The following is a 25,732-nucleotide window of genomic DNA, read 5'->3' as shown; positions in this document are numbered from 1 at the left end:
AAATAAAAAGAGAAGACTTTTAGCGATAACTTATAAACGGCTTAACTGATGAAGTTTGTTTTGATTTAGTTTTTTAAGCACTGTTTTCATGATATTTTTCATATTTTTTGGACAGATGGTTCAAAAGTCAGAAGGAAAAACCTTTTATTTTATTTTATTCTAAACGATTATTTCCGAAATTATTCACTTTATCAAGAAATGTTGTTTAGAGACCAGAAGTGAATATTTTAGGAAATACTTAATCGCCTCGAAAGAAACAAAATGTACGTGAGGATTTTTTTTTCGTGGCAACCCTATGATGTGGGATGTTTATGGAAAGGTCTTTTAAAATGAATAGGGGTTTTAGAAGAACATTTTTTGATCAAATGAATATTTTCGAAAATAATCGCTTTCAAAGAAACAAAATGTGTGAGACAATTGTTGTATCTTTCCAACCTTATAGTACGAGGTGTTGTTGGATAGGCCTTTTAAAATAAATAGGGGTCTAAAAACAACATTTTTAGATAAAGTGAATATTTTAGGAAATAATCGCCTCGAAGGAAACAAAATGTACTTATGTGAGGATTTTTTTTTTCGTGTCAACGCTACGGTGTGGGATGTTGTTGGAAAGATCAATCGACTCTACTTCTCGTGAGATATAAATAAGATGGACCAGCGTGTAGAGGGCGTAGTGGTGTCGGATGGCTTATGCCGCGGCGGTAGGGCGATGGAATGGCCACGGCTTTTTCGTCCCTGGAGCATTCAATTAAATTGTCTACCGTTTGTTAAACGCAAATTTTCTGAAGATGTGCGTGTATAAGATAGTTTCCTTTTCTATGACCAAAGAGAATAGATAGTATAGAGGGCTATTGCCAAAGTAAATTTTGTAGTGACGGTACATTTACTGCCATCTATCGACACACGATTAAAACTTAAAATAAAATTGAAAATGTATAAATTAATCAAAATATGTTTACGGATAAATGATTTTTAATTTTTATTGTTCCATACTGACCCATGTTCTTTCACTGATATACCATCTAGCCGAGAATAGGTCAAAGGTAATGGCGCCATCTATTCGAGAATGACTTTTTCTTGATTTCCGAGGCACGTTTTTTTCTTAGACTTTATTTATCTTATACGGCGTTATATATACCGGGTGTGGCCTGTAATATGAGCAAAAAATTTAACTGTAGGCTGTACTCCTCATACTGATCAACATTTGTTCCACGACTTTTAAAAATAACTTGTGGTTTGATTTTTAATACACGTTAAAGTTTATTTTAAGACGCAATGTATTGCGAATTTTGTTATGTTTAAGGCGTGACAAGCAACGTCAATCACAATGATATGGCGTGGCGATGGCGTCCATTGAAGACAATATTTATTTTGTATAAAAAATAGGGAGTAAAAATACTTCATAATTTTTAAAAGTTGTTGAACAAAAGTGTCACCGTTTGAGGAGTACAATCTATGTTTTAATTATTTGCTCGTGTTGCAGGCCACACCCGGTATATATATATCTCTGCTATGACGAATGATCAAAAATATGCACAGAAAAATAATCGCCTGCTTTAAATGCCGAAAAAGTCGCAACACAGGAAATAAAATGTGTTTGTACGGGACCACGCGTGGAATGCTCCCCCAACATCACACGTGGCCCCTTCCATAGTGCGTGCTCTCAACCATCGCATGGCCATCTCGCTGGTCTAGCGCTGGGCCATCGTGTAGAGGAGCCATTATGTAATTTATGTGTAGTATTGTTATACTTATAAGTATAACAATATAATAAACCTGCTGTATCTTAATGTTAGTATGACTCACGACAGTTTAACCTTTTGGACGCCAATGACCGATATATCCGCACCGCAGCTTCAATGTCAAAGACTGATTAATCGGTCACAGACCACAGAGTAACATAGACCTACGTGCATATGCATAAAGTTCAATTTCAGTTTGGACACTTCGGTAATGTGGCGTCCGAGTGACAGCTTTTGTGTTTGACACGGCGTCGAAAAGGTTAAAGGAGGATGGGCAAATTTTTTGGACACTGGCCCATGAACCAAGAAGAATAAGTGATATAACACCGGAAAGGTTTTTAGGGTTCCGTACCCAAAGGGTAAAACGGGACCTTATTACTAAGACTTCGCTGTCCGTCCGTCCGTCCGTCCGTCCGTCTGTCCGTCCGTCCGTCCGTCTGTCACCAGGCTGTATCTTACGAACCGTGATAGCTAGATAGTTGAAATTTTCACAGATGATGTATTTCTGTTGCTGCTATAACAACAAATACTAAAAACAGAATAAAATAAAGATTTAAATGGGGCTCCCATACAACAAACGTGATTTTTGACCAAAGTTAAGCAACGTCGGGAGTGGTCAGTACTTGGATGGGTGACCGTTTTTTTTTTGCTTTTTTTTGTTTTTCTTTTTGCACTATGGTACGGAACCCTTCGTGCGCGAGTCCGACTCGCACTTGCCCGGTTTTTTTATACTCAAATCGCTGTTTAAAAAAAATCACACAAAAAAAACATAAGAAAACGAGTAAAAAACTAAAATATCGTAACACAAAATCATCGACAATAACAAAACCTTCATGATCTGCGAAACAGGAACTAAGTATCGAAAAAAAAACTATACAGGCCGCGTAGCCAAGATGCCGATCGCTTACGCTCCGTAGCGATCGAAACGCAACTGTCACTGTCGCACTAATATGGAAGAGTGATAGAGAGACATAATGGTTTTCGTTGTCGAAGCGATAGCGATTGTAACCTTGGCTAGGCCGGCAGTCACGTTTCAACTCACACTACTTTCTGCGGCGATAACTTTTCTCACACAAAGATTTGGGACTACCTGCCATAGTAATTAGTAAAAGTTTTATAATATAAGCTATCCAGGGGTATATATCATGCCTTATTGGTCATATAGGCCCACCCTCCTTTGATTGTAATTTGTATTGAATGAATGAATGAATGAAAACATTTATTTTCAGGCAACTATTGGCCCATATATAAATACCTTAAAACTAGCATACATATTATTACAAACTATATATTAAAACTTAAAACACAATTATGGTAGCGATGCAGTTCGCAACCCCGCAGTGGCAGGGAGCCGGCCGCGGAACCGCCGGAACTTGACACCCTTCGGCCAAAACTCCTCCTTGGTGAAGGTCGCTAGATGTTCAGTCGGAACGCTCAGCACAAAAGAATTAAAATTCACACTATTATTATTGTTGGTATCTCCGTTTTAAAACTCTCGGGTCTTTCGAGCCCGGTCATTTATAAGGCGTGCGTGGGGATATGGATCCAACACGTAGAGGCCGTTTGGAGAGATTTGATGTCATGTTATTGTTGGTATTGTTATTGTTGTCAGTGCGTGGTCACGGCGGCGGTCAGCATCAACATGATCGGCTATGGCTGCGGTTTCGGCTTCCCAGGGATACTGCTGCCGCAGCTGGAGCTGCCAGGGTCCCTCATCAACGTCTCCAAAAACCAAGAGTCTTGGCTAGGTAAAACACTAGGATTTACCCACGTCTTCTTGGAAGTCGTGAAACTCCCCCTAAGCACATTTAAAATGCAATATTTTTTTACAAACAAGCATACGGCCCACCTGATGGTAAGCAGTCACCGTAGACTATGGACGCCTGCAACTCCAGAGGTGTTACATGCGCGTTGCCGACCTTTTAAAAACCTGTACATTTTTTGAAGAACCCCATACTGTAGACCCTCGGGAAAACCTCGGAAGGGAGCTCATTCCACAGCCGGAGCGTCCGCGGGAGGAAATTCCTCTTAAATCGCACAGTACGCGACTATTTAGGTTCTAGGGTGTGAGGATGAACACCCTGCCGACGGCGAGCGGTGCGGTGATAGAAACCGGCCGTTGGCATCATGTCAAATAGTTCCTCAATATACATATGTATTATTATTTGAATGTTTAATATAAACCCACTTTTTTAGGGTTCCGTACCCAAAGGGTAAAACGGGACCCTATTACTAAGACTTCGCTGTCCGTCCGTCCGTCCGTCCGTCCGTCCGTCCGTCTGTCACCAGGCTGTATCTTACGAACCGTGATAGCTAGACAGTTGAAATTTTCACAGATGATGTATTTCTGTTGCCGCTATAACAACAAATACTAAAAACAGAATAAAATAAAGATTTAAATGGGGCTCCCATACAACAAACGTGATTTTGGACCAAAGTTAAGCAACGTCGGGCGGGGTCAGTACTTGGATGGGTGACCGTTTTTTTTTTGCTTATTTTTGTTTTGTTTTTTTGCATTTTGGTGCGGAACCGTTCGTGCGCGAGTCCGACTCGCACTTACCCGGTTTTTTTTTGAAATCCTGGCTCCAACGCTGCCAAAATTCTCAGGGTGTCTATCAATGTATCAGTCATAAGGGGTCATCCATTAATTACGTCACACGAATTTCTAGGTTTTTTGACCCCTCCCCCCTCCTTGTCACACTTGGTCACATTTGGAAAACCCCTCCCCCCTAGTGTGACGTCACATTTTTTCTACGAAATCGCCAAATCGAATTAAGTAAGTACCTAACCCAAGTAGCATGGAAGTGTCGGCAACATCAATATACCAGCCAATTTAGAACTTAGAGTGATTTAAGAGACGTATAAGAGTGTCAGAAAAGATTTAAGCTGTATAAAAGGAATTTTACAGACGTTATACAGCTCAAGTTGTATAAAATCATTATAAAGGATTCTGCGGAATCATGGGGTGCTTTATCAGAATATAGAAAATCTACTATAAAACTAAAAGTGTTGTGAAACACTACAAGCTAATTCTATCGTAAAAGCTGTATGCAGGCTGTATTGTAGTAACACTTGGCACTTTTAGCTGTATAAAAGTATCTGTCAACTCCGTTTTAAATCTATAAGTGTTGTGAAACACTACAAGCTAATTTTATCGTAAGAGCTGTATACAGGCTGTATTGTACTATCACTTGGCACTTGTAGCTGTACAAATGTATCTGTCAACCCCGTTTTAAAGCTATTTCTTATGGCGTAATTTTACTCTCCTATAAGAATAGTAGTTGTATAACTTCTATCTGTAAGGGTATTATAAAACTAAACGAATAAATGACAGCTATAGTACAGCTTTTTTCTGTATTACTGACAGAGTCGCTTATTTCGGCATAATTTTACACTCGTATAAGTATGTATATATTTCGACCACGAAAATGAAAGTTGTAATGAACAAAACTAATAATTTAGAAAATTATGAAATGGAACGAAGAATAAGCCAAATACATAAATTTGGACCTAAGGGTTTTATTATTTGTTATACGGATCTCTAAAGAGACTTATAACTTATGTACGGAGAACCGAAATACAGCCAAACGAATACAAATCTTCTATTATAAAGCTGTTTTAATTACAAAAGCTGTAAATGACACTCCATTTATTACACAGCACAGCTACTAAGATTATAATGCTCTCCAACTATCCTGTAAGCTGTTTAAAAATTGTCGCCAATTTACAATGAAAAAAAAAGTATTTGTAAATATAATTAATGAAATACTTGCAAATATTTAGCAGACTAACATCGTGTTATGATTACCAGCTAAAATAAATTAACTTTAGCCTTAGAATTAATATTTATAAAACTTTTTGATATTCTAACCTTAAAAACAAACACTAACTTTACCGATTTTTGATATTTTCCTTATGGTTTCTCTTTGTTATTTTGCAGGCGCGTGAATATTTTGCCAGAAAAGATACATAGGTTCACAATAAATAATAATCGGCACTTACCAATAGTATAATATTCCACTTAAGTCCTCTATAATATTTACTTTAACTTTTACCATCCACTATATACCACTTTATTGTCGCCCTTACTATATTACGAATGAACAAGATTAAGACATTTTAGTTTCTTAAATGATTATTATTCTCTTGTAATCATTTTTAAAAACTCATTTAAAACTCATATTCTTATATCGTACTTATAAGAGATCATCTCTAGTGTTAAGGTTTCCTGTTACACCGAAATATAGCTGTAATGCAGCTATTATGCAGCTTATGTATTGCTTATACAGCTACTCTACAGCTCTAATAACGCGAAAGGCTGTATAATTTGGGCCCTTTTTTAACTTATAAGGGCTGTATAAACGCTTATACAGCCTAACTGTACAGCTTATAGTATACAAATAAACTTCAATACAGCTTATATACATTATACAGCTTGCAATGCTACTTGGGAAGTATTATTAATATTTTATCAAAATATTTTTGACGATATAAATATCAGTAATTTTATAACCCAAAACTGCTTAGGAAAGAAAATTAAACGAATAAAACGATTATCGTTTTAAATACTTGTTATTTAAATGTACAACGAATAAAATAATTTAAATACATTTTCGGTTACTGATGAAGTTAAAGTGATGTCTCAAAGTTTGTGTCTCCCCCCTCCCCCGTGTCACAATATGTCACATTTTCTTGACCCCTCCCTCCCCCTAAACGTGTGATGTAATTAATGGATGACCCCTAATCATCTACCCTGCGTTAATCAGGCAGTTTTGCTACGGATCACATGGGCGATGGGGAGTCCGGAGTAAGCTTCGCATCGTAATCCCAAGAATTGAACCTACTACTAAGACTCCGCTGTCCGTCTGTCGGTCTGTCTGTCCGTCTGTCGGTCTATCTGTCCGTCTGTCTGTCCGTCTGTCAGTCACTAGGCTGTAACTCATGAACTGTGATAGCTAGACAGTTGAAATTTTCACAGATGATGTACTTCTGTTGCCGCTATAACAACAAATACTAAAAACGAAATAAAGTAAATACTTAAGTGGAGCTCCCATACAACCAACGTGATTTTTTTTTTGCCGTTTTTGCGTAATGGTACGGAACCCTTCGTGCGCGAGTCCGACTCACACTTGGCTGGTTTTTTTATACGTTTTACAGCTTCAGTCAGCTCAATTCCGATGGTCTTCGGCAACTTCCTAGTGCCAGTGGTGATGTCACGGGCTGGACGGAAGGTGGCTCTCTATGCTGTGACCTTGATCCTCATGTTGGGCTGGTTCTTCGTTATCATAGCTACCAGCTACGAGGTAAGAATACATAACACCCTTTCAATAAATATGTGCAAAAGTTCACATATCTATGTTATGTTCGTATGTTAATTGTTAAGGTAAACCATGTACCAGTACGTCATGTCACATCTTAAAACTTAAGTCATTGTCAATAGAAGTGACAGCAAGGTATCATCTACTGGGCATTAGCATGTCGACATAGATATAAACTATGGATGAGCGCATGCATATGAATTGCCCGTTGCGATCTTCATGTCAGCAAAAAAGCGCCATCTGTTACACACTGCGTACAACTACGTGAGCTCGACTCTCGCGATAACTTTGTACGGGCGTACAAGGCTTGTTAAGTTTATTCGCGGTTTATATCAGAAGAGCGTCGATTAAGTTTATGGTTAATCAAAATTATTTGTTGTATTTGTTGGCGTTGTTTGATATCCGTGTCGTCGACACTGACGCTCCTTCTTACCTCTCAAGACCCGTGACATCTGTACTAAAATCAGCTGAAGACGAAAAACAGAGAAAATATTCCACGGCCTGTGAAATGCGACATGCAACTTTCACACCACTTGTAACATCTGTTGACAGCGTCTATGCACCCCAAATGTCCTCCGTTATAAAACATATGGCAGAAACCATATCTCAACGTTGGAACCGATCTCTAAGTACTGTACTGGGCTGGCTGAGATGCAGGATCAGTAACGCCGTTATACGTGCCACCACCATGTGCATCCGAGGCACACGCCACCGGTTTAAGTCCCCCGCCTGGTGGCTTGGGTTCGACGACGGTGCCGCCCTTCCACACATCGACTGAAACCCCTTTTCTACCCTACCTACATATGTCTTAACCTAACCCTTTGCCTATGTATTACTTATGATTCTCGTAATAAATGCTTTAGTTAACATATTTATTGTATTAAAATGGGCGAACTTATCCTTATAAGTTTCCGTTCTTCTACGTTATTTCGTGATGTCATTATCGTCTCAGGTGGCAATGCAATATTTTAAACATTCGCGCAGTGCGGTGTGCCGCCCTGTGTAAGCCGGCTCTGTCAAGGTCGACAAGTTGGCCGAGCTACTAGCTACAGCAGTACAGTTCGATAAGTACCTCCCGAGCTTTCGCGAGTAAAATGCGGCGAACAACTATTTCTGTTAGTTTCTTGCTTGCAAAACAGGTAGAGTAAAAAAGAAGGAAACAGCAATACAAACTAACTATTTTGGCTCAGTGATCCAAAGAGAATCTTGGCCTCCGAAACGAGAGCGTGCCACCTGTCCACAAATATGATGCAAAAATATAAGTAGGTAATGGAAAGTATTAAATACAGCGATGTGAATTAATCGGTGTTTGAAAATGCGCGCTTTGTTTCTAGCGCTCACCTGTTAATTTTTTTTGAGTTTTACCTACAGTTAATTAAAAACTTTAACCTGACAAGAATTAATATACTAGGTACCTAAGTCAACGAATAAAACAATAACAAATACTTGATCTTGTTATTTCGAATGTTTTTAATAATTATGTAAAAGAAACGGGAACAAACTCTGTAAGACAGACAATAGGTACTTTAATTTCGGTAATTATATCCGGTAGGTAATCAACTAATCATATTTAAGTAAATTTACCTATACAAATCACGCAGTATGCATTTCTACTTCATAATAACTTCCAAAGAGAAATGACGTCCTTACAAGGTTAATGCATTAGCGCTATGACGTACGAGCGAACATTAGTTGCTCGTGAGAATGAAATAAAATTATCGTTTAAAATTGGTTTTAAGCAATAAATAAACCTAATTGGAAATTACTTACCGATGATATGAGATCCCATTTTTTTTCTTATACTTCCTATAATGGTTTTTGTACCCTTTTACAACGCAATAAGGCATTTTTGTGTTATGCTGCGTGACAACTTTCTACTGCGCAATTCGCCACACGACTGAGCGCCGGGGTGTGATAAATGCAAATATCACACCCATGTAGCGGCCCCCTTTTTAGTGCTCGTTAGCCGCGTCCTTACGAAGTAATATATATGTCCATGCATGTCGAGCACTAGTACGTTTACCTTATCTGTTAGATTTTTGCATTAAAATAATATTTCATATTTTTAAGTGACAAGTAGAAGATTGTGACTGTTGCAAGCTGTGCAAGGGTAAAGGCCAGATTCCACCAGTGTGCGGCACACTGACATGTTGTTATTTTTTCAGATGCTCCTACTAGGGATGATGATCCAAGGCTTCTCGTTTGGCATGTTCATGCCGCTCCGCTCCGTGTACATCGGCGAGTGCTCCAGCCCGCGCTACCGCGGCGGGTTCCTCACGTCTTCAGTCCTCGCCCAGATCTTTGGCATCCTGTTCGTCCATTTCACCGGATCTCTCATCAGCTACCAGCTAACGGCCCTCTGCTCCATATCCTTCGCTTTGATCAGTATCATCTTGACGGTATACTCGCCAGAATCTCCGAGCTGGCTCGCGACAAAAGGACTGTATGAGAGGTGCAAAGAGAATTTCATATTTCTAAGAGGGGAGGATGAAATGCCTGAGCTGGAGAAAATGATAGAAACCGTAAATCTTTTGGAGACGCAAGAGAGTACACGAAGCACATTTAGAGAAATGATTGCAGTAGTAAAGAAGAAGGAATTCTTTAAGCCCGTTTTGCTATTATTTGCCTTGTATATCATGCTTAGTTGTGGCGGAGCACCAGTCATGGGAGCGTACTCGGTGACGATTTTAGAATTGCTGATGCCTAAAGCCAACGCCAACTTCTGGATGGTAGCTTTAGACTGCCAGAGGCTACTCTTTACTGGTGCAGCTATTTTTGTGGTTAACAAAGTTAAAAGAAGACCAATGCTTTTCTTCATTGGATCTCTCTGTGCCGGTAGCCAGCTCTTGATGGGTGCTTACGTCTTCGCGAAGAACAATGATTACTTGCCTTTTGATGCATTGTGGATACCCGGTGTACTTATCAGCGTGCAAATGTTGAGTATATCCATGGGAATGCAGCCGCTGCCTGCCGTGATAGCTGGCGAGGTATGTCCTTTGCAACATAGGAGTCTTGCAGGGGGTATAGGTTTGACAGCACTGAGTGTGTCTGCTTTTATTGTGCTTAAGACTTTTCCTGGTCTGATATCCGTTGTGGGTCTAGAAGGAACGTTGGCTGTGTACGCTGGGGTTATAGCGGCGTGCCTGGCGGTGGCGTGGGTGCTGCTGCCGGAGACGAGCGGCCGAACGCTGCAGCAGATCGAGGAACACTTCAGAGGGACGACACTCTTGAACCCTGAAACTGATGAGGAGAAACCATTGACATATGCGGCGCAACCCGTTTACTTCTCTATTCAAAAATGAGTCTAATCTGCACAGATGAAATAGAAACAGAGAACAGGAAAATAATGAAGGCTGTTCCAACTAAACTGGAAAAAGTAGCAGGCGAGATATGTCCAAGGCTCTCCCAATTAAAATACTGTAAACTTGATCACAGATCATATAAACTTGATAAACCGTATAGCTCGGTCCACACACAGTGCGAAAATGATGTAAGTCGAACAGGGAACGAAATGGGTCATGTTTTTATTAGATTAAAAATAAGTTAATAAGGTATATTTTATAATATAATAAAAGGATTTAATAAGTATGTAAATACTGTTTTTTTGTTTAATTTATTTATTCAGTCATTATTTTGTACAAAGTTTTACATACATACCACTATTGGAAACCTCGAGGGTTTATGTAAGGGCTTGTGCACAAATCACGCGAGGTTCGATAGAGGGAGGGGGGGTCACGAAAAAATCACGATAGATCACGTTAGGGGGGGGGGGTTTAAATTTTCTATATATAATACTATGTATCTTAAAATTAGGTCCAATGAAAACTTAAAAAAATACACGTGAAGTTGTGTGGGGGGAGGGGTGTAGTCAAAAACCTCACCAAACATCACCAAGAGGGGGGGTTAAAAAGTAGCCGAAAATACCTCGCGTGATTTGTGCACAACCCCTAATAATTGGCGAGCTAGCGCGGACCGATCCACGTTTGATTGACGAAAATAGAATAGCTATAATAATTAGTATTATCCTGTCTAAGCTGAGATTGTAATTAAAATAAAAGAATCAAGCTCTTACAGGCGACTGGTAAACTTAAGAGCGAAGTATATTAATAAGTATAGAATTATATATATTTATCTCATTCTCCCGTTTGCCACCATGTGAACGCTTACATTAGATAGATGGTTTTTATTATAGCTAGTTTGTTACTGCACGACACCTTGCACTTTGAGACTATGCGCTGAAACTTGGCACAGTTGATTGTTAGCTGGTCTTGAGCAGATACAGACCGGGAGCCGTCGAGAGCCACGTCTCATTTAGTGGGGGGGAGGGGGGAAGTTCGACGCCGCCGCGCTTTACTTGGAGCAACATTTCTCTAAAACTATACCTATTAGGGCATGTGATATATCATTTTCGGATAAATTAAGGATAAGAAATCTAGTTTTGGAACTAAAACAATGCACTTTCTAACAAAAAAAAGCGTAAAGTAGAAAAGACTAAAAAACGTATATTTGATTTTTTCATAATTACCAATTTTTAGCAGCAATGTGTAGCAGGAATCTGAAAACAATAAATACAGTTGTAAAGCTACACTTATTACGTTTAAGAAAATATCTGTGTCCCTAGTGAAAAAAGGTATAAGTCTCGGGCAGCGCGGTTGTAAATGGGTATAAGTTCCAAGTAACACCTGTGTCCTTTTACTCCTAAGCTGCGTGAGACTTGTACCCTTTTTCACTAGGGCCACAGATATATAGTTTATTATACAAAACTGTTGATAAACCTAGCCAAATCCTAGCCAAAAAGTTTTGATAACCTTTTATATAGGAAATTTTATGCTAATTATTCATGTATAAATATTTTTTTGCTATTGGCCATCCTTTACGAGTTATTTACGAATGACTAAAAAAGGGGACCTTAGTATTTATTTTCACCCTTCAATATTTTTTTTAAATATTGATCTTAGCGAAAAAAAGTTGCACTTAATTTATAAGAAATCTGAAACAGATTATTTACGTAAAAGATTATTTTTTGCTGTGGGCTACCGTTTACGAGTTATTTACGAAAAACTAAAAAAAATAAACGATTGTAGAACAAATTATAAGTAACTTTCCCACATTCATAGTATTTTGTATTGAGATCTCTCTGACCCACGCTTAATATTATTTTTTAACTCCCATTTATCAAAAGTTTTGTATAATAAAATATATATTTTCTTAAACGTAATAAGTGTAGCTTTACAACTGTATTTATTGTTTTAAGATTTCTGCTACATTAAAAAAAAAATTGGTACTTATGAAAAAATCACAAATACGTTTTTTAGTCTTTTCTACTTTACGCTTTTTTTTGTTAGAAAGTGCATTGTTATAGTTCCAAAACTAGATTTCTCATCCTTAATTTATCTGAAAATGATACATCACATGCCCTAATAGGTATAGTTTTAGAGAAACGTTGCTCCAAGTGAAGCGCGGCGGCGTCGAACTTCCCCCCCTCCCCCCACTAAATGAGACGTAGTTCTCGATGTCTACCGGTCTGTATCTGCTCAAGACCAGCTAACAATCAACTGTGCCAAGTTTCAGCGCATAGTCTCAAAGTGCAAGGTCCCCATACAACGTTGTGCACTGTCAAACTAGCTATTATATTTGACAAGAAAACTGTATAGTATAGGCAGGCGTGTATCACTCCGCGATCTCGTCGCTTTGCTACAGGTAGCTAAAAGTAGGTACATCCGTTCGGCCCCAATTTTGGGGTTTGCCATAAGCCGCGCGTGGCCCTGTCGCCACCTAGCGGCCATATCTGTGCTGATCGTAACAGACGCGTTTTGTTAGAGAGTAAGTCTTCAGTACTTAGTACTATTATTTATTCTGTGGTATAGGTACTTATTAGCTACAGTTAACTAACAATTTTTAATTTGTCTTTCTTGTCGAATTATTAGAAGCATGTTAATGAAACAAATCACTTCAACTTCTGGTTAACACATTTTGAAAGTAATACACAAGATTAAAATTATTGTTCTCCTTTTATTTAATAGGGTGATTTTTTGCATATATTGCATATTAAAAAAACAGAGATGAAATAACAAAATAAATAAATTATAAATCTAGCCCTAAATTAGCCAATTATTTAATCATAAATATTATCAATAACTTAAGCTAAGAGCAATATGGCAAGAATCAGTTAGTCAAGCTCCTCAGGAAATCGGTGATATAACTGCGAATAGCAGCAATATGCAAATACGTCTGCGAACCATTTCTATCTTTCGTTCGTCTATTTATCAGTTTTGCATTTGTTTAATACCTTTACTTAACTGTACCAATAGGTTCAGTTTCTTCTAAAGTTACTCTCGCTATGCCATTGCAACTTGACGTTAATGTTTGACTAGTTTTACTGCCTTTTTTATCCACACAATTCAGCTTCTCATTCAAGGGCGCTGACTCCCTAACATCAGCCTCAAGATCCGGGAGCGGAGCCCCCCTGAAGTGTTCTTCAATCTGCTGCAAAGTCCGGCCGCTTGTCTCCGGTAATAGCACCCACGCCACCCCCAGACAAGCAACTATCGCTCCAGCATACACAGTAAATGTTCCATGGAGGCCCGCTAGGGCTATTAAACTAGGAAATGCCTTAAGAACAATAAATACAGAGCCACACTGCGCTATTAATCCGATACTTCCACCTAAACCTCTGTACTGCAAAGGAAATACTTCCCCAGCTATAACAAATGGCAGTGGCTGCATACCCATTGACACACTCAACATCTGCAGATTTATAAGTATACCAGGAATCCATAGAGAATCAAACGACAAATAACCCTTAGCTCTGGCGAAGACGTAAGCGCCCATAGCTAGCTGGCTACCAGCACAGAGCACCCCAACACTGAACAACATTGTTCTCCTTCTAACTTTGTTTATCACATAAACTGCGACTATACTGAAGATTAATCTCTGGAAGTCTAATGCCACCATCCATAGATGAGCATTAATGCTAGGCCCAAGCAGAAGCTGCAGAATCGTAACCGAGTACGCTCCCATTATCAGTCCTCCTGAATACGTCATCAGAATATACAAGGCAAACATGAGGAATATAGGTTTGTAGAATTCCCTTTTCGTCGCAACAGCCATCATCTCTTTAAGTTTGTTCTGCTCAGTACTCTGTTTTGTTTCTAAATGCCTAACGCTCTGTATCATCTTCTCCAGCTCTGGTATTTCTTCTTCTCCTCTATACCATATGAAGTTCTTTCTGCATCTGTCATACTGTCCTCTTGTCGCTAGCCAGCTTGGAGATTCTGGCGAGAATATGGCTAAGATGAGACTGATGATAGCGAAGGATATGGAACAGAGAGCTGTCATCTGGTAGCTAATAAGCGATCCGATGAGATGGACGAATAGGAGGCCGAAGGTCTGGGCTAGTGTGGAAGTGGAGAGGAATCCGCCACGGTAGCGCGGGCTGGTGCACTCGCCGATGAAGATGGAGCGGAGTGGCATGAACATGCCAAACGAGAGTCCTTGAAGTAGCCTGCCTAACAGCAGCAACTGGAAAGATTAAGAACATGTGAGAAAAGTAATCAACATTTGCAATTGGGTGATGTGAATGTTACAATCCTCGGATAATTGTAAATATGGGTGTTCCTGTCAAATTCACGACTGTCAATAATTTTCCAATATTCTCAGCATTCGAGGGCTATAAACAGTAGTTAGATTACTGTAGTGTTTGTACGAGAGTCTGTGCGGAAAGAGAAGAGTCGTGGAATGCATGGGGCCCAATACATTCCACGACTTTTCTTTTTCCGAAAAAACTCTATATTATCTTTTTATTTTCACCAGAAGATAGTAATCCCGGAATGGATCCCATGAGGCTCTCAGGAAAATAAGCCAAGGCAATGAGCCAGGCCAAGAACAGCTAAAGCGACTGGTTTGGTTTGCATGTTGTGCAGCCCTGTACGCTTACCAACCCTAGCAAGCAAGTGTTAGCTGTGAGCCAGGATGATGGTGCATCGGCGCACAGTCTTGGTATGACTGACAACGTAGAGCGCCACTTTCCATCATCACTGCCGGAACTATTAGGCTCTGGCTAGGCTCTGGGATCTAGGCCCCTTTGAGTATAGTCTGCGAGCATACCTCATAGCTGTGGCCGAGAATGATGGTGCACCAGCCCAACATCATGGTGAGGGTCACTACGTAGAGTGCCACCTTCCTTCCTCCACGCGTCATCAATGCTGGCACCATGAAGTTACCGCAGATCATTGGGATTGAAGAAACGGAGGCTGGAAGAACATACAACATTTTGCTTTAGCTTCATGAGAGATTTAAAAAACATACTTTTCTAGCAAAAAATAGTATATCAATTATCGTTATCGAAAGAAAACTTGTAAGTTGTTATAGGCTTCTTAACAATGATGATGAAATGCAAAATAAACTCAAGGTCCCGGATACGTGATAAAGTACACAATACAATACAATACAAATACTCTTTATTGCACACCTCAATAAAAGAAGACAGAAATACAAGCAGAGGTAAACAACTTAAAAAAAAATACTAAAAGTACTTAAGTAAATAAACAATAAACACTTTATTGTACGAAAAGAAAGGAATATTCGTGATAAACTGATAAACGTGTAACTATAAAGTATTTATATGGCTATAGTTTAAATCGATTAGCCTAAATGACCGAGTTCTTGCACGTGGAGACATTAACCTAAATATCTTTTCAATTTTTTATCCAAACTTGAACGGATTGATTGAATATTTAATGTGGCGCCAGCTTGAAGTCCAACTACTCAAATGTCTATAAAAAGTATGTTTTTTTTTCTGGTTTCCATTCCAAGGCTTCACGAATTCTTGTTGTCACTAAATCTTACTAAGATACCGATCTTCAGGGACTTGAAGTGGTGAAACAGGATGCTCTAGCTGCGGCAATAGGATCCCCGGGGAAGTCTAACGCGCAGCTGCAACCAATGACGCTGCGGCTGCTGTTGACAGACCTTGGTGAAAACTAACCTAGCTAGAAAGCCTGAACTTCGGAAACTTGAAGTGCTGAATCAGGATGCTTCAACTGTGGTAACAGTATACCTGGAAAGCCAGACCTTTGTGAAAACTGACCTAGCCAAGAATCCTGGTCCGCAGAGACTTGAAGTGCTGAATCAGGATGTTCCAACCGCGGTAGTAGACTGTCTACTTTAGGTGTCCATTGTAAAAACTAACCTAGGCAGGATGTCTGGTCTTCAGAGACTTGAAGTGCTAGATCAGGATGTTCCAACTGCGGTAGTAAACTATCTACTTTAGGTGTCCTTGGTGAAAACTAACCTAGCCAGGAAGCCTGGTTTTCAGACTTTAAGCGCTGAATCAGGGTGTTCCGTGGTAACAGGATCCCTGAGAAGCCAGACCTTGGTGAAAACTAACCTAACCAGGAAGCCTGGTCTTCAGAGACTTGAAGCGGTGAGTCAGGATGCTCCAGCTGCGGTAACAGGATCCCTGGGAAGCCGAACGCGCAGCCGCAGCCGATGACGCTGCTGCTCACCGCGGCCGTTACCAGACACTGGCAATGATTAAAGTGGTTTAAGCATAGAAGTAAATATGTTTTTATAGGGCTAACCATGTCGGTAAGAACTTAGTTATAAGTTATAGGTTAATTTTATTTATTTAAAAAAGTACTCTACACTTTTGTTTTGATTTGAGAATTTTTATGTTATTTCTACGCAGAATCTCGAACTTATTCGATTTTAATAGAGTCGGACCAAGAAAAGTCTGCAGCGGATTTGATAGCCCACGCAGTGCAAGTGTCATTTATACGTCATAATTTCATAGAAGTTTGACGTTTAAAATAACACGTGCACTGCGTGGGCTATCAAATCCGCTGCAGACTTTTCATGGACTGACTCTAAGAAAAAAAAGTGTCACAATTTTTTCATACTTGGGGCACGTAAAACTTGGGGCAATATCAAACTATCACTTTAGTACGTGGAATATACATATAAACAAAGTAATGAGTCCGTCTGAGCTCACTTTGCACTGACTTTAAGTCAACAAATCAAATCAAATCAAATATCATTTATTATCAGGCAACTAAGGCCCATAGATACATACCTTACAAAACTAACATACATACAATAGTAAAATCTTACAAGTTAAGAGCGCTATTACATTTCGGGGCTGAGCGAGTTTAGGTATTTTACGCGCTGCGGCAGGCCGTGCGAGCTCAGTATGCCGATCCCTTCTACCACACTCGCACTACAATGATGGATTAAACATTCTTGATCCTTCGCGAAGCATATTGAAATCAACCATAACAACACTAACTGTACTTAACTTTTAAAGTCCTAAAACTGTTATTTGGTAAGTAGGAAAATACTAAATGCAGTGCAAATGTACATAGGGGCTGTTCATAAATTACGTCATCTATTTTTGACGATTTTTGACCCCCCCCCCCCCTCCCAAATCATCCAAAAATCATGCTTCGGATGACTCTGTTTCCTCCTACGTCATGCTACCATCATCCGATGTCCAGACCTCCCCTCCTCCCATTTGAAACGACGTAATTTATGAATAGCCCCATTTGTACTCGTACTTATGAAGGTATATTACTCGAAAGAAATTATAGGTACTCGCTTATTTACATGTTTCGTCATTGCATTTGGTACCTATAGGTTGTAAAGTTTGTATCAACGAGGGTTTAAAAACGAACTGGTATTGAGGATCTGATGATAATGATGATGATTAAGGTGGTCACGGATACCAATCAACCATGTAGTAACATGATTAGGCTCGTTTGATTCGTCTCAACAAGATCTTTGACACAAGACAGTACTCACTACTCAGGGTCTGATGATGGAGCTGGAAGGTGGTCACCATTACCAATCAACCATGCAACTAAACCACATCTTGTTTAGGCTCGTTTGATTCGTCTCAACAAGATCTTTGACACTATGTGATACTCAGAGTCTGATGATGGAGCTGGAAGGTGGTCACCGGTACCAATCAACCATGTAACTAAACCACTTCGTGTTTAGGCTCGTTTGATTCGTCTCAACAAGATCTTTGACACCAGGTGATAAACCAAACACGAAGCTCAAACACGTAGCCCAAACACGAAGTGGTTTAGTTGCATGGTTGAATGGTACCGGTGACCACCTTCCGGCTCCATCATCAGACCCTGAGTACTATCTTGTGTCAAACATCTTGTTGAGATGAATAAAACGAGCCTAAACACGAAGTGGTTTAGTTGCATGGTTGATTGGTACTGGTGACCACCTTCCGGCTCCATCATCAGACCCTGAGTACTATCTTAAGTCAAAGATCTTGTTGAGCCGAATCAAACGAGCCCAAACACGAAGTGGTTTAGTTGCATGGTTGATTGGTACCGGTGACCACCTTCCGGCTCCATCATCAGACCCTGATTACCATCTTGTGTCAAAGATCTTGTTGAGACGAATAAAACGAGCCTAAACACGAAGTGGTTTAGTTGCATGGTTGATTGGTACTGGTGACCACTTTCCGGTTCCATCATCAGACCCTGAGTACTATCTTAAGTCAAAGATATTGTTGAGCCGAATCAAACGAGCCCAAACACGAAGTGGTTTAGTTGCATGGTGGATTGGTACCGGTGACCACCTTCCGGCTCCATCATCAGACCCTGAGTACTATCTTGTGTCAAACATCTTGTTGAGATGAATAAAACGAGCCTAAACATGAAGTGGTTTAGTTGCATGGTTGATTGGTACTGGTGACCACTTTCCGGCTCCATCATCAGACCCTGAGTACTATATTGAGTCAAAATTAATACATATAGAATGTCAGGTCGTTTCAAATATTTTTAATCCTGTCCGGTAGTTTATTAAACTGTACCATTATAAATTATAATACTATAAAAACAGCGCTAGGATCAATGTCTCTCGTTGCGGTTTTCACGCACACAGTATAGCGTTTTACACGGCGCCCGCCGCACACAATGATAAAAAATCTCGTCGTCGCCGTTGAAAATGTGCGGAGCCGACCGACACACGTCCTGCCTCTACAAGCTCTGCCGCGGCACTGAGTTGGCGCAGCGCGCGTCATCGGTAATATAGAGTAGTTTTCAAAAAATTACCAAAAAATTATAGTAGAATTTCATAAACACTAATGTATACCAACAGTATAAGCAAACGTTGCAGATTGCTTGAGTTGAGTATGAAAATGACTTCGATATTAAGTAGATTTTTGTAGGAATTGACACTTGTTTCGGAGAGAAAATTGAGTTCGTTTTACTTTGATTTTCTCTTTCTCAAAGGTATGTAGGAAAAATATCGTTTGATATGCCTAAAGTACAGGGTATTAGTAATACAAAATAGCCAGGTTTAGCAGAGTAAACTTCTCAACATTTCCAAATAAGAGCTTGCCGTTCAGTGCTTCACGGGTTTTTTCGGAAACGACCATCAGAAAAAAATTCATTACTAATTTAATAAGTCCTTTTTCTAATATTTACAACGATATTTAAAAAGATAAGAAGACGCTTTTACTGGAACAAGTACTCATTGTTTCTAATAAGGAGCACAAAGTCCTGAATTTCGTCGACTAGTATCATCAATTTTGCATTATTTCGACTTTTCTTGTAAGAGCGCTCTTAAACAATTATTTCGGCGACACGGCACAAAGACAAAGTAAAGGAGTGTCATCGTAAACGTTACAATTCATAGAAAACCATTAATGATGACATTGTCTCACTTTGTCATTGCAAGTCCCATGCAGGGTTAACTTGGTCCGATGTTACCAAAATAAATAAAGTTTCTCAATAAACTTACTTGTCTCAAAAATGGACTAAACGTCTTCGTTTTTTCTGTCATTATTTTAATATTTTAATTATTTTAAAAATATTAAAATAAATATTAAAATATTGCCGCACGGGTAAACTATTCAAACGCACTAATTCTTCTGTTATGTCACTTTGTTAGTATTTATCTTTGATAGCGTTTAATTTATATTTAATTAGTTATCGAGACCGGCAGCTTGTTATGGTTTAAATCCTTTCAAAAAACGGTCTTATTGTTTAAGTGAAAAGGTTAAAAATACATTGCAATATTACAAAATTATCTTAAATAGTTTGATCAATTATTGACATTTATAAACCGCTAGAGTTTAAAGTATCATATACAGTAGTCATTGTCGTTGAACTAGTCAGTAAATTGCAGCTATGTTTATTTAAAGGTATGTTGGGGTTATTACAAAAGGTTTTCGGGCGAGGTGGGAGTTATGTTTGTTATTTGACAGCACTTTGACAGTTTTAAGTTTTCTCTATTAAGTGTCGCGCACGAAGAGTTCATTACGCAAAAAACGGTAAAAAATCACGTTTGTTGTATGGAAGACTTCATTATTAATTTTATTCTATTTTTGATTTATATTGTTATAGCAGCAACAGAAATAGGTACATCATCTGTCAATACAAATTCCAACTGTCTAGGTATCACGGTTCATGAGATATAGCCTGGTGACAGACAGAGACAGACGGACAGTGGAGTCTTAGTGATAGGGTCCCGTTTTTACCCTTTGGTTACGGAACCCTAAAAAGGGGATGATTCCTAAAAACAGTAATGATTGATATGCTTATGAAACTTCTGCTGCTCACTGATGTACTTGTTCGTACATGTATTGGCGCGAGCGGGACGCACGAGCGAATGATAACAAAATTGCATCATTTTGATATCAAAATGAAAGTCTGAATAAGTCTAGGTCAGATAACCGTGGCGTCTAGCTAGAATGATGTTGTCAGTGTAACACTATAGTTCAATTAAGATGATGGGCACCTTTGCACAAAATTCAGCTAGCGGAGGTCCTTACGGATGTAATAAGTAGGTATTTTATTTTGCCTTATTAGTTTATTTATTAATTTAGATACATTGAAATTGTATTTTTATGATTGTAATTATTTTAATTTTTATTCTGCAAATAAACACATTTGGACATGTTAAGAAGAATTATTTATTTATTTACACTTTTACGGAATAACCCCACCACACCGTATGGATTTATCACTGTTTATATTATGAACTAGTTTTGATAACCTAATTCTATACTTAGACAAGGTCATGAAATGTTACGAAGATAGTAACGTGAAATATTACTTATGTTGTTTACAACAGAGCGTCTATGGGCCCGATGCGGATTTTGAAATAGACATCTATAGATATCTTTTAGACATCACCAAGATACGATAACGATATGTTTAAGATTAACCATCAAATTTACAAACTAGGTACATTTATTCATTTATCTCACAATAATAACCTAAATAACTAATAAATTATAATTTTCACTACAATATTAACATAAAACTACTAACTAATCTAGCTTACTGACTAACTTATACTAAAACTAAACTAAACCACGAATTAAATATAAAAAACCTCACCAAAGTCTCCTGCCTCTGGAATGGTGCCAAGGATGCTGGCGGCGTTGCCCCTTTGCACCGCCAGACTTAAACGCTGGGCAAAGAAGGAGCCTGCTCTGTGGTCGCCCGAGACACCTATTAGCCGGACCGACACTTCTTTTATGAATTTTTTTGTGTCAGTCGACCATGGGCCCAGCGTTTCCATTGCAAGCGCCGCAAACTCGTACTCGTTCATTAGGAAAGCGTATTTGCGGCGCTTGAGAGTCTGGGCCTGGTCCGCGGCGGTCCCGGGCTTCCGAGCAGACCCTTCGACGTGGGACGGGGCCAGTGTATCGACGCAGGTAGCGTCCCACGCCAAAGGACGGCCAAGGCTCCAAGGGACCAGAGTGCAGCCATCCGGTCTCTTGCCGTCGGTGGCAGAGAGGCCTGACGGCTCCAAAGTCGCGGGTAAGGAAGCGGTGCTAAGAGCGCGGCGGATCAGGTCATTCAGAGTGCCATGCCGGTAAAGTCGCCCTGCACTCATTTGGCAGTACAGACCGTGCCGCCCCAACGCATCCACCGGTTGGGCGCACCGCCTACACGCGTGTGGCTCGCATACCTTTAAGCCCAGGCGGAGGCAAACAGCGATTCGCAAGGCTGATGGCTCTAGGGTTGAGCCAAGGTTTCGCGACGGAAGTGCGTGCAGCCAATGCCCAGATTCTTTTTCTGAAACGGCCAGTAACCTCGCCCGTTCGTGGTCATTGTCGCATCTCTGGAAAAGGCATTGGTGGTGCATTTTTATGGTAATGGTGTCCCAAGCTGCTTGGCTGGATTTCTCCTCTGGTACCCGTTCGACAGGGTGGTCTGCCCGCCAAACCGATTCAGCGTCCCCCAGGCACGACACCGACACATTAGCGGTTGAAGGGATACGTAATATACCGCCAATGAGGGTGAGCGAGCCATAGGCAGACGATAAAAAGGCCGGCAGAGCTAGACTGCCCGTCAAACGGATACCAAGACCACCATATTTTATCGGAAGGGTAGCTTGAATCCAACTGGAGGGTGTGAATGTAACATTAAGAATTTTGGCGACGGTGTCTTTTAAAATTTGGTCAATGTTTGCAGTGACAACGGGGAATTTCCAGAGAGGGGCACAACGTAGGATGTACAAAAATTTAGGTGAGAAAAGGCAAAGTCGCAAGATGTAAAGGGCCATGTGTGGGTTAATTTCATAAAATAGGTTGGAACACTTATAAAATTGTTCTATTTTGGAGTTTACGGTAAAAGGGATGGATTCGTCCAAAATAGGGGCTCCTAACAGTGTAAGGCTCTCACGAGTAACGACTGAAATATTTGGTGTGAGGTTGTTAATATCGTTAATAATTTTTGCCCTGGTGTCAACCGAAATACTGTCAGAAATAAATACCTCACACTTGTTAGAGTTAACCGTAAGGCCAATCTCAGCAAATCGGTCCGAGATGGTTTTTAAATCGGCAAGAACTGACGATATTTTGCCGCCAATCGTGCCATCGTCGAGATACCAAATGTTGAGATCCGATGTGAGTTGCGTGATTATCGGATGGATGGCTAAATTAAAAATTACAGGCCCCAGCGGATCCCCTTGCTGGCATCCTACACAGGATGAGATCTCGTGCTCCCGGAACATAAGTTTCGTGGGTGCACCGTAACATTGCCACAAGTAGCCCTGGATCTCTGGAAGTTCACTTTCTATTTGCGAAAGAAGGGAACCTCGATCGACAGAATTGAAAGCGTTAGTCACATCAATTTTAACGAGAATTTCGAATTTCTCACTCTCAATAAAAGACCGAGTTGCGTGCACTGCAGCCTCACAACCACCTTTGAGTCCAAAACCTAACTGTGTAGGTTTAAATTTTTCCATAAGGCGGGAGTGGAACTCACGGCAACATATTTTTGAGGTGAGGCGCCGTAACGTGCTTCCCACTGCAATTGGGCGGATGCCTCCATCCTTTTTCCTTGGAGATTAACCTGTCAAATTTGACATTTGCGCGATTCTGGAGATACTCTTGAACGATTTCCACAGGATATGACTTATATATCCTGTGGAAATCGTTCGATATTTTACTCTATCTAACGTAAAAGTGAGAAGCAGAGATAAGACAGAGAAGCATGGCGTTCCTTAGGTCAGAGGCCAAGATCCACTTCGGGTCGCTGCGCCATGGTAGTAAGTAAGTAAGTAACGTAAAAGTGACATTGGTTGCTCGAATTGCGCTGCAAAAGGGAACTAGTTGATATCTAAACTATAACGTATCTAGAATGGATTTAGTACGTGTCGTCTCTTGTGAATATCTTGAAGTTCGAATACGGCAGTAGATACCGTATGTCGTATAGGCACAGCGCGGACACGCCATACATCAAAAATAATTTGCGTTTATATGTGTGCGCGGCACGTCTGTACACGCGTCTTTATGTATGTGTGGGTAAGTCGCTTCACTGAGAGGACGCCAGAAGTCCGCCAGATTCATGTCGCGGCCAGTCGCGGGGCGAGGTAATGCGAGTCGGGGCGGGGCGGTGCGTGGCCGTTCTGTATATTGGCTCGTCTACACGTTGGCCCAACCTATTGGTCCAATATGTTGGGACAACGTGTAGAGGGGGTATTGGTATCGGTTGGCTTTTGGCGCGCGGGTTAGCGATGAGTTGGCCGCGGTGTCGGTTTTTCGGCCGCACATCAAAGGGATTGGCCAAGCGATTGCGGTACGCATCTACACGTGGCCCAATCGGCAGTGCGTGCTCGGACGCGGTCGAGGGTGGATGTTCATGCCTTTTGTGTTTTTTTTTTAAATTAAAAATGACGAATACGTGGCCATGTGTAGTAGCGTTCCGACCAAGGCACGGCCAACTCATGGGCCAAGCGTTGGCGGAGCGTTAGGCCAACGTGTAGAGGAGCCATATGGGGTCATCCATTAATTACGTCACACGAATTTCTAGGTTTTTTGAGGTCACATTTTGGCAAACCCCTCCCCCTAGTGTGACGTCACATTTTTTCTACGAAATCTCCAAATCGAATTAAGTAAGTATAATTTTTATTAAATACTCGTCGCCCCCATGCTAAACTAACATAAGTGTAAATTTGTCAAAATTGAGTTATTGATGTAATTCTGTACCAAATATGACAATGCACAATGTGACCAATTTTCAGACTTCTATCTTTTAAGCTTTCAGAGTTACCATTGTACCAATCTGACTTAATATTTCTTTTACCCCATGGTAGACTCGCGAAGTGTAGATAAGGTATTTTTCCTTGGCCGACACCAGTAAATAACTAAGGAATCTGCCATTTTCGTTAACTTTCTATGGTGGCAATTATTATTGACCGGTACGATTAGCCTATAGAAAACTTGCGAATCTGGCAAATACGGTCGTTTACTATGGTGGCATTTATTCCTCATTCATATTTATAAACTATAGCATAATTGCGAATCTACACATTCGTTATTTTACTATGGTGGCAACTATTACTCAACCACATAAGTAGACTACAGCAAATTTGCGAATCTGGCACATATGTCAGTTTACTATGGTGGCATTTAATATTTATCTACATTCATTTAATCTACTATGGTGGCAAATAGATATAACCACAAGTAGCCATAGCAAATTTGCGAATCGGGCATATTCGTTACTTTATTATGGTGGCCATTATTACCACATCACATAAATTAGCCTATTAAAATTTACGAATTTTGCATTTCCGTGAGTTTGTAAGATAAATAATTCGTTTGTACCTTTAGAGTAACTTACAAGTAAATATGCGAATCAGGCGTTTTCTTAAGTTTGTAATAAAATTATTTTTGTACTGTTTACAAGATTACTTGAAACGCATTTTTGCTATATTTTATACCACGTCCGTAGCTAGCTTCAGAGTTAGACCTTTTAACAGCCTGTACACTTCTTTTTTTAGGGTTCTGTACCCAAAGGGTAAAACGGGACCCTATTACTAAGACTTCGCTGTTCGTCCGTACGTCCGTCCATCCGTCCGTCTGTCACCAGGCTGTATCTCACGAACCGTGATAGCTAGACAGTTGAAATTTTCGCAGATGATGTATTTCTGTAGCCGCTATAACAACAAATACTAAAAACAAAATAAAATAAAGATTTAAATGGGGCTCCCATACAACTAACGTGATTTTTTACCAAAGTTAAGCAACGTCGGGCGTGGTCAGTACTTGGATGGGTGACCGTATTTTTTGCATTTTGTTTTCGTTTTTTTTTTTTACTATGGTACGGAACCCTTCGTGCGCGAGTTCGACTCGCACTTGCCCGGTTTTTTAAGAATCGGGAAAAGCTCGACCTCGGACTCGTTCCACAGCCG

General features: G+C 40.1%; 3 protein-coding genes across 3 annotated transcripts in view; 2 read left to right on the top strand and 1 right to left on the bottom strand.

Moving 5' to 3' along the window:
• The window catches only part of LOC134675422 (facilitated trehalose transporter Tret1-2 homolog), a 176,474-nt gene that overhangs the window by 25,290 nt on the left and 125,452 nt on the right, over positions 1-25,732 (top strand). The gene's annotated exons all lie outside the window — the stretch shown is intronic.
• LOC134675512 (facilitated trehalose transporter Tret1-like) lies at positions 3,342-10,463 on the top strand. Its single transcript, XM_063533777.1, has 3 exons — positions 3,342-3,487; positions 6,897-7,042; positions 9,223-10,463. Exons 1-3 carry the CDS (start codon positions 3,382-3,384, stop codon positions 10,357-10,359), a joined length of 1,389 nt encoding a protein of 462 aa, XP_063389847.1. The 5' UTR covers positions 3,342-3,381; the 3' UTR covers positions 10,360-10,463.
• LOC134675674 (facilitated trehalose transporter Tret1-like) lies at positions 13,134-19,872 on the bottom strand. Its single transcript, XM_063534002.1, has 4 exons — positions 19,820-19,872; positions 16,446-16,581; positions 15,164-15,309; positions 13,134-14,578 (listed from the first exon to the last, which is right to left on the bottom strand). Exons 1-4 carry the CDS (start codon positions 19,859-19,861, stop codon positions 13,349-13,351), a joined length of 1,554 nt encoding a protein of 517 aa, XP_063390072.1. The 5' UTR covers positions 19,862-19,872; the 3' UTR covers positions 13,134-13,348.

Source organism: Cydia fagiglandana, chromosome 22 (assembly GCF_963556715.1).
Source record: "Cydia fagiglandana chromosome 22, ilCydFagi1.1, whole genome shotgun sequence".
Lineage (NCBI taxonomy): Eukaryota > Metazoa > Arthropoda > Insecta > Lepidoptera > Tortricidae > Cydia > Cydia fagiglandana.
This window is presented reverse-complemented; position numbering and strand designations above follow the sequence as displayed.